This window comes from Poecilia latipinna, unplaced genomic scaffold, assembly GCF_001443285.1.
Source record: "Poecilia latipinna isolate Pla-1442-1.1 unplaced genomic scaffold, P_latipinna-1.0 Scaffold852, whole genome shotgun sequence".
Lineage (NCBI taxonomy): Eukaryota > Metazoa > Chordata > Actinopteri > Cyprinodontiformes > Poeciliidae > Poecilia > Poecilia latipinna.
The window spans coordinates 44,917-55,043 of record NW_015113468.1 but is presented as its reverse complement, the minus strand read 5'-3'; the positions used below and the strand labels follow the sequence as shown (position 1 = coordinate 55,043).

The 10,127-nt window shown below is 38.3% G+C and overlaps 1 protein-coding gene and 1 long non-coding RNA gene across 3 annotated transcripts in view; one reads left to right on the top strand and one right to left on the bottom strand.

The window, feature by feature from the left end:
- Positions 1-2,713: 2,713 nt before the first annotated feature.
- pak4 (p21 protein (Cdc42/Rac)-activated kinase 4) overlaps positions 2,714-10,127 on the bottom strand; it is a 34,676-nt gene continuing 27,262 nt past the window's right edge. For both annotated transcript variants that reach the window (XM_015047964.1, XM_015047965.1), the window contains exons 9-11: positions 5,327-5,452; positions 5,054-5,188; positions 2,714-3,512 (exon numbers count right to left, since the gene is read on the bottom strand). In XM_015047964.1, the coding sequence (XP_014903450.1) occupies positions 3,357-3,512; positions 5,054-5,188; positions 5,327-5,452 (417 nt within the window). In that variant the 3' untranslated portion in view covers positions 2,714-3,356. The remainder of the gene's footprint in view (positions 3,513-5,053; positions 5,189-5,326; positions 5,453-10,127) is intronic.
- Positions 4,345-9,740, top strand: LOC106956872 (uncharacterized). Its single transcript, XR_001426842.1, has 3 exons — positions 4,345-4,356; positions 7,578-7,585; positions 9,641-9,740. It is a non-coding gene; the product is annotated as an uncharacterized LOC106956872 (long non-coding RNA).

Sequence of the window (10,127 nt, the reverse complement as noted above, 5' to 3'; positions counted from 1 at the left end):
GAAATTCTGAGTATTTTCACAATTATTTATCATCATCAATCAAAATATTGATATGGTACAAAACAGAAATAAAACGATTAATCGTGATTAATCTATCAATGAAATAACCGTCAACTAATTTAGTAATCGATTAATCGTTAATGGGTAACAGGTTTTTAATATATATAGATATGGATAAATTAACCTTCACAGTTAACTTAAAAGTAAACTTATTTTTCATGGGAATAAATGGGAAAATATATCAAAATATATGCCAAAAATAATTTAGGATAAATGTGAAAAAAGAATTAAAAAAATAAGACAGGCTGCACCTGGATTTTAGTTTGTACTTTATAATCATATTCTTTGATTCAATCTACTGTTTATATAAAGCTACACCTGTTAAAATTCTACTCTCTGGTTTTATTCTTTTTTTTAGTATTTGTGTTTTCACAAAACAAAACCTGGATAGAGACAGAAAGAAAAGATTTTGTGCAAAGTCACACAGGCAGAATTGAAATTATAATTTCTCTCTGCTTTATTTAAGATGTGCCAACAAATCTGTGTCTGTTGTGAATTATGAGGAACGCAGATGTCTATATTTGAAAATTTAAATATAGAAAATAAAGTTGGATATAGATTGCATTCGCCTGCTGTGTGAAAGTAGCCAAAAACACCAACTGCTGTTATATTTGATTATGGGCCCCTCGCTATTATTGTTTACATCCGGAAATTTCATTCTGGAGGCAAAAAGACGATTCTTTTCCTCGCCATCCGTAACCGCCACCGCGCCGTTAACTAAATGAAACCTGGAGATGCAGGATTCATTTATCGCAGAGCGCCACAGCAAAGAGGAAAAATAACACAGAAAAACCGTTAAAGAACAACTAAAAACCTCTTTCCTCGCTCTGTGTGTCGGCTACGCTACAGGCAGACCCGTTGCCATAGCAACTGACAACAACGCCACTTTATGTTCCAGGATTCAACAACAAAAACAAACATTTCCCACATAAAGAACAGAACATTGAGTCAGTTACAGATGTATGTTTTCAGGTTTGATGTTTATTTTGCAATTATTAATAAGCGATCGGTGCGGTAGATTAGCTACCGCTGCTATTAGCTAAGCTAACACGGTGGTAGATTAGCTACCGCTGCTATTAGCTAAGCTAACACGGTGGTAGATTATATAATTTAACCACCTACTCTACTGATTATCTGTCAGAGTTTATGTTTAGGTTGCCTTTTTTAAAATTTATTTTAAATGAACCGAAACGCCACATTCCACATCATATCTACATGTTACGGTTGTCAAAGTCAAGCTAGCATAACTGAACTACTTCCTCGCTATTTTTAAAATTAAAACATTTCCTGACCTTGTTATCTACTTGTAGTGTAGCACAGCACTGCATCCATTTTTCTTTTGTATATCAGGTGAATATTTAAGATTTTGCGAGTTGTACTGCTAGCTGTTATTGGTTTTAACTGTTATAAGTTAAAACCAAAGCTAGTCATCATCAGATAGCAGCTTTTTGCCCTCTGCAGCTTGTGACGTCACGCTGCAGCGGATCCACAGAACAGCTGTTTGTGTTAACAGGAATCACTTAATCAATACAACAGATTGAGTTTAGCTGGTCCTCTGGATGTGGAAAACCAAACAGTTTGTTTCATTTACAGTTCAGGCGCCAAATCAGATAAACCTGCAGACCTCCTCTGAGGACGCCCGGCTGCATTTAATGGAGAAAAAGTGTCATTCAGAAACAAGACGGGTCAAATTCATCTGTCCTTTACTGTAAAAACAGCTTGTTAGTAGTAGGAGACATAAAAAAAACAACATCACAAGAGTTCAAGAAGTTTCAGTATTTTAGTTCATTTTCTACAGTGAAAAAATTAAATATATATATAAAAAAAAATCAAACATAAAGTAAAGCCTATTGTTCTAAAAATGCTACAGTTATTAAAACATAAAGAAGGAATTAGTAAAATTTGACCTGGTGTTATGGGACTGTGTGCTGATTGGTTAATGCTCCCATAGCGTCTCTTCTGGAGGGTTTAGTGTTGCACGAATGAGTGCAGCTCCTCTGCATCTCATCACCAGTGCTCGATACGTTTCACTCTGCACACTGCAAAAACTCAAAATCCAACCAAGTATTTCTGGGTAGTTTCTAGTGCAAATATCTTATTACACTTGAAATAAGAAAAAATAACTTATAAACAACTTTACAGCAAACTATAGGAGCTTGTGCATAACTTCACCATAAAGCTCCCTTTATAGATGAATAATAGTTTATAAATATGTTATTCATTCATCTATAAACACTTAATAAATCATCATAACTGTTGAATTAAGAATGGGAAGATATATCAAAAATAAATTTGCAAATGCTTATTGTTCTTACAAGGTAGTCTGAAATATTCAGTATAACTAGATAATAATTAATGCATAATAAACAGTTATTAATGATTTATAAAGTGCTTAAAGATGAATTAACATATCTGAATTACTGGCCATCTGTAAGTGAAGCCTTATTGTAAAGAAGCTATATTCCTTAAAATAGATGTAAAAGTTACAAATTCTACCGGGAGACTATTTATAAAAATATCTTGATATAAATTAACTAATCCATCAGTTTAACTTGTCCTGCTTTTAATCAATTTTAGCAGATTTACATAAAACAAGCTCCTTTATTTTACTGAAAACTTATTTTTGAGTTTGTCTTATTTCAAATGTATTGAGATATTTGCACTTCAAACTATGCAGAAATATTTGGTAAGATTTTGTGCTTTTGCATCGTAATAAACAAAATACAACAATCATAAAAACAGACGGTAAATTATCAATGTTTTCTCTATGTTCACCGTTTTTACACAGGAATATTAGGAAATAAGTGGAAGAAAAAAAGTCCTCTGCTACCATGACTCCAGTGTTTACATGTTCACTTAGTGTGTTTTTGCTCGTTTACAACAGGAAGCTAGGATAATTATGGCTACAAAATACAGTCCGAGTCCAAAGGTCGCCGCTGTCAGTAGTAAATTCAGGGTCCAGAGGTCGGGATCAGTGTCTGTAGTGGAAACGTTGCAGATTGTCGGTAAGTGAGATTTAAAAAGTTACTCCAACCGTCACCGACTCCTTCGAACCCGGCTGTACTCCAAAACAACAAAAGGAAAAGAGCCTTTTTCTGCGTCCGGAAACATGACATCACACTCATTCACCCACGCATTCGTCGTTATTGCCTCTGATTCGGGGAGCGCGCTCCCCACAGTTCAGTGACTCTCAGCGGATACGCAGGATCCTCCCGCACCGCCTGGGCTCCCGGTGCGGGAGGATCCCGATCCGCCCGAGTCGCCTTCACAGCCCCGGAGGTGTGGAGCGCCGCGCTTCATCGCATCCTGTTCTGCCGCATCAGGGGGACGATGCAGGACGGCGGGCCGGCCTTGGACAGGAACTGGTGCTTCAGGAGCTCGCTGGCCGTCGCCCTCTGAGCCGGCTCACGCACCAACATCCGGTCCAGGAAGCCTTTGAGGAGCGGGGACACCTGCAGGGAGACACCCAGGGCACTTACTGCACAGAACAACTGTTTATTTAGCTATGAATACTCAGACTGTCTGAAAATGATAAGTTACATATATTCAGCATTATTACTTGTATATTTATGTACAGTTATGATTTTTATGTGGTTTTTAACATTTTTTAAAATTACGAGATTTCATTCACAATTTCACCGTCATGTCTGAACGACAACAACATAATAAGTTTATTTTATGTGATAAATAGAAAAGAAAATCCTGAAGTTTCATCATTTAATCTAAACAGATTACGGCGGCGTCATCTGGAGAACCTCAGGGCTCGGTACTGGGACCCATCCTGCTCTCCACTCAGACAGAGCTTAAACTACAGCTGCAATTAATTATTTCACTAATCGATTATTTTATCGATTAATCTGATAAAAGCAATTTCATTAACTACTAAAGCCTTTTTATACATTATTAAAATACATTAAAGATGCAAATAAATAATTTAATCCCACTTTTAAACAAGAACATAAACATTTTATTACCTAAAATGAAATAAGGTATTGTTCCTTTGATCGATTCTGGAATCTGCAGCCAATAAAATATTTCACCATCAACATGTGAAAAGCTGAAACCTTCGGTTACAGCGCAGGGCCACATATCTGGTGATTGTTTGGATTAATCGATTAATAGCTGGACAGGAAAAGGTGCTTTACAGGAGATTTTCTTTTCATCTTAGATGCAAAATGAATTTTCTTTTGTACAGTTTTGGATTAGGTACCGTTCTGAGTGTGTTTGTAAAATGTTTATTTTGTTTAAAAAATAGATGTTAATGGATTTTTGATATTGCATAAATCGGCTGAAGTGGTTTATTGAAAAATATGCAGAATGAGCCAATTTTCTTATCCGATTAATCAGAATAATCATCAACTGTCAGAATAATTGTGATAACTAGAACAATCGATTAATCATCAGAACAATTGTTAGAATAATCTCGTTATTGTCTGAATAGTTGATTAACCGTCGGTGTTTCATTGTGTGAGTAACTGATAACTAAAATAATTGCCACTTGCAGCTCTGACTGAATGTCCTGCTCTGCTCAGCTGCTTTCGTGTCGTTTCACAGCTCAGTAGAAATGAAAGGAGATGATGAAGCTGATAAGACCCTGAACCAGAGATGATAAACCGTCAGCTGGACAGAAGGTGTCGGTTTTGTTTTCACTAAATATGTCTGTCACATTTCACAGTGAAGATACAATTATAGACATTTTGATTCGGATGACCCAAAACTACGACTTAAAGAGACATTAAGTGAAACAGGTTTTATGTTCCAAAGACTTCTGCTTCATTCGGATTTATTCTGTGATTATGAAAGCAGCAGTGAGAGTGAATACAAGTTCAGATGACTCAACTCTTTTCCCATCTTGTGTCTCAACTCTTACAACATTATAAAGAAACATTTTGGCCTTGAAGACGACGTGGGAAAACAACCACGTTTCACATTCCTCACAAAGAAACCAGCATTTCGCATCCTGGTTCTGGTGGGTCTGCTTCAGCAGTTTCACCTTGTGCAGGTTCTTCAGTTTGGGCGGCTGGTTGTCTCGAATCATCTTCATGGCTTTGAGCGGCGGCTCGTTGAAGTACGGCGGCTCGCCGTCCACCATCTCTATCACCATGATGCCCAGAGACCAGATGTCTACCTGCAAACGCCCAGCGGAAAACATCAAAAAGACAAAAAAAGGAAACACAGCAAACGTTCAGTCGCCTGATTGTTTTCACCCGCATGTTTCATGGACGTTAGTTTTGTGAAAACAGAATAATTTATCAGTAATTTTCACCTCTGGACCGTACGGCAGCCGGGATATGAGCTCTGGTGCCATCCAGTACGGCGTTCCAACCAGAGACTTCCTCCGCTGGACTTCCTTAGAAACCTGAGCGCAGAAACCGAAGTCTGACAGCTTCACCTGGAGACGGAAGTACAAACACAGCGATGCTGTTTATGACAGGAAATGGAGGCAGCATTCACACCTGCCCTGTTCAATGATTGCTTATTGCGCCAGGCTTTGAATCCATAAGCGAACGCCAAGCGGACCAGAGACCGCTCTAAAAGCAGGAAGTGGACTACAACACAGGGCATTCTGGGTAAATACAACCAAAACAAACGCAGAGGCCAAAAACAGGTTTTCCAAAATGTTTGACACAGTGCAGGATGAAACAACCACAGCAGCTGAAGGTAACAAATACACTGCAAAAACACAAAACCTTACCAATTAATTTTGGTCCAGTTTTTAGAGCAAGTATTTTAGTACACTTGAAATAAGACAAAACTAACTTTTCAGCAAGATACAGAAGTTTGTTTTAGGTCAATAATTCCTTAATATTCATGAAAAAATACTAGTTCCACTGATTATTTCACCCACATTTTTCCCATAAGTGAAACAATCTGTCAGTGGAACTGGAAATGTGAATTAGTTTAATCTTATTCCAAGATATTTGCACGAGAAACTAGACTTGAAATACCTTGTATGGTTTTGTGTTTTTGCAACTAATTTTCTGCCTTATTAGGCGTTTTAATCCAAAACAAAGTGGTATTTTTGTTTGAGCCGTTATGTGGGGCATAACTTTGCAGCCTCCTGCAGTGGACAGATGAGAACCCACCCTTCTCTTTCTCAGAAAGTTTGTGCCCGGCTGAGTAATGTTGAGAAGCGGATTGTGACCACAAAGCCGTGTGCAGCGCTCAAACCCAGAGAGGGAAATGAAACAAGCTGGTTCAGAGAAGTGACTCTCATTTAAACAAACACATTCATACAACCAATGTGTAACATGACCTCAGCGGATGCCACACAACACCTGATATAATTATATTTAACTGAACAGCGCAGTAATTTAGCATCGGATAACGATAAGAGAACTTTAAAAAACAGCAAGCAGGTTCATGAGGAAGGTCAAACGCACGCCCATCCTCCTGCCGAGAAACGCTTCAGGGTTGGTTGGGTCTGCTTCCCCTGCAAGGTCAAACCACAAAGTCCCTCACACCCAAACACCAAACTCTGCAGCCTGCCCTGACAACTGCAAACCAAAACCATGGATTCCTGCAAGCAAATCATCTCTATTTGGTAGAGAAAAGTGAAATTTGCATCCACACATTTTGCACATGTCCAAAAATAAAGGCTGAAAGTGTGAGAAATACAGAGAACCGAGATGGAGCTGCACAGCTGCAGAGTTCATCAAGTCAAGAAAAACAATACGGGAAACATTTCACCTTTAAAACAGCGAGTGCAATTAAGCCTGTCATGATGCGTTTTGTTGGACGGTAAATTGTTCCAGAAGTTACTGCGATAGACGATGATATTGTTGATTTGAGGCCATTTTCATGTAATTTCATGTTAAGAATCAAAACATTAAATAAGCTTTACATTCTGATGAACATTTAACAATAAAACTGGAAGACATTTTAATTATCCAAAACAAATAAACAAATAAAACTGATACTAAAGGCTTTATAAACAAAACTGTCCTTCAAAAAAAGAGCAAGTTGAGACCAAAACACCAGAATGAAAACTTTTATCGTCCAGCTAGCAAAGAAGGGAAAGAGAGAAACAATAAATCATGCAAATGGAAATGATTGAGTTTGTTTTAATTTATTATGCAATTAACTGATTTACTGCGACAGATCTAAGTGTAATGTTAAGGTGCTAAATTAGTTGGCGATTGTTTCAATAACCGATTAATCGTGATTAATCGTTTGAGGCCTAACGACGTCCTGGCTGGTTTACCTTCATAAATCTGTGAAGCCATTTTCTAGAAAAACATCCCACTACAACTGGAGCGCTCTCTCATTTGTGAAAGTTGTCACGTTTTTGACCTCAGTCTGTTAATTATTAGAAGGTGAAACACGTTTCGACGTCTCAGACGTGTGAAACATTTTCTACGATAAAAACAAACCTCAGAGAGTCAAAGCCTGGGTCATCAGTACGAGCTCTGAATTATTAGCAGCAGACGATGAAACAGATTGTGGGTAACTGTTTTCGTTTTATCTCCTGGCTTGAAAGAGACAAAACGACGCCTGCAGCAGCAGCTGGAGTCCAGAACTCTGGGTGAAACAAGCGAAGACGCCAAACCACATACAAAAGCCAGCTTCCACTGTGGTTTACACATTAGCTCATCTAAACTCAGAATGTGTGACTTGCACATTGCTGATCATCATAAGCAAAAGAGGGTCAGGCTCGACTCGAAACTAGCAAGTTAACAGACTTGGCTTTGTTTTGGTGCAACTGAAAAGGAAGAGAGAGAGGCAGCGCTTTGCATCAATAAGGCAAGTTAAGACTGCAACTAAAGGTTATTAACAGATCATTCTAACAATCGATTGTTCTGACCATTAATTGCTTTAAAAATGTCAAAATTCTGCAGATTTTTCCTTTTAAAAAAAAAATAAATAAATAAAATGCAATAACATTGCATTTCTTTAGTGAACGCTTGATCATTTGTAGCAAACAAAGAATCTGGACATGTGAAAAGCTCTGACTGAACATCAATCAGTCAGTGTAAGATTGATCAGTGATTATTTATCCATAAAAAAGTAATTGAGTAGCAAAAGCTGTTCAGGTTTAACAATTTCTAAATAAATGTGATTTATGCAATAGTGCAACTTTTTATACGTTTTCCTCTTCCTGTCAAATGTTTTGACTAATGCGATGTCTGGAAAATGCCGTCCTTCTTCAGTCCCTCTTTGCTGTCTCTCTCCTCTCCAGGTAAAATCCGCGTTGATGCGTTAATGTTTACATCCGGATATTCAGACTGTTACAGTTTTATGCTTTCAGTTTTTGTGTTTATTTTGCAATTATTAATAAGTAATCGCTGCAGTAAATTAGCTACCGCTGGTATTAGTTATAGATTGCTCTACTGATGATCGGTCACAGTTTGTGTGTTTGTTGCCTTTTTTACTCAACTGAAACAACAAATTCTGCAGCACATCTACGTTAAGGACGTCAAAGTCAAGCTAGCGTAGCTAGCTCTTCTTCGCTATTTTTTTCTTAAAACTTTTTCCTGGCCTTTTTATCTAGTTGTAGAGTTGACAATTAGCATCAAAGCATTGCGTCCCTTCTTCTTTTATATATGATGCGTAGATTTAAGACTTGGTGCGTTACGTTGATAACAATGCTAGCAGGTTTTTGCCCTCCAGTGGATAAATGGGAGGTGGGATCTTGCATGCATGACATCACGCTGCAATGTGTCTATATTAGCCACATAGTTGTGGCTAATAATTATGTAACAACAACATGTTGTTACATTTGAAAAAGTAACAAGATATAGTCTGGAAATCACTGTAAATGAATTGCTGATATCGGTAATAAGAGATGTTTCTGATGCACTGCTGTTACCAATGCAACGTTACAGATATGACCAAAAACCTGACAGAAACAATGAAATTGTTTATTTGGTTTTATAGAAATACAAAAACTAGTATACTACAGTTACGTGTAATCTTTAATTTAATTGTTATGATGCATACAGATGGCAAAGCTCAGGATTTACCCAATGAAAGACAGACGGCCATAACAACCTGCAAGTAAACAGAATCCAACACACAGAGTGACTGCAATGTTCTTTTTCTGTTTATTACGCACCTGAACTAACATTGCATCGTCAACATTAGTGCAATAAACTGTTCTGCTGACTGTGACACCAAGCAAACTGAGGCGCTTCTCACTTTGGAGTTGCTATGCAACCAGGCTGGTTTCATTTTCTGCAGAAAGCAGAAACCTGCTTGTCACCACGCAGGAAGTGATCTGGTATCTGCTGCAGCTCGGCAACAATACCAAAAATCTAGAAATGAGGCCACTCTTAACTCCAGACCGATCTTATTTACATCGCAACCCAAGTTCCTTGTTTTTCAAAGAAGTGGGCAACTTATTGTTCTTAACTGCAATTAAAACTAGAAGTAAAAAAGAGCTGATGATTGGTTCTAATATGAATAAATAAATACCGGTAACAGGCCTTATACCTGCAGTATGTAAATGTATTTTACATATTTCTTACGACAGACTTTGTAAACACTGAGCTCCTCTCCCAGTGCCAACTAGAATCAACCAATCAGAGCCAGGAGGCGGGTCTTTGCACTGTCAATCACCCTCCGTGCTCTGCTACTATAGTGCAGTTCGAATGCATATGTAAACGCCAAGCAGACTAGAGACCGTTCCAAAAGCTGGAAGTGGACTGCAGGGCAGGGCATTCTGGGTAAATACAACCAAACACACCCGCTAGCTTAGCGTTAGCTGGAGAAACGTCTCGTGGTTCTTTATCAAAGACTAAAGAGAAATCCTCCAACTGCTAAAATCTGACACTGCTCCATTTTTGTTTACATTTCATTAAGACTAAAGTTGCACTCTGTCGTTTTCCTCAGTGGCTCTAGGTGCAGCGCCCCCACAGGCCAGGAGGGGAACAGGTTGGTTTGACTCAGAGCAGAGAGGAAGAACCGCAGCAGCTGGAGGAGGAGCAGATGTTGCAACTTTGACACCCTTAGATTAAAACTTCTGCATGAAAAACTTCAAATGAACCTCACTGTTGAGTAAGGTGGTAATTGTGTGATGCTGTGGGCCCAGTGAAACGTGTTGGAGCTCTTTAAAATGCCTGAAACTT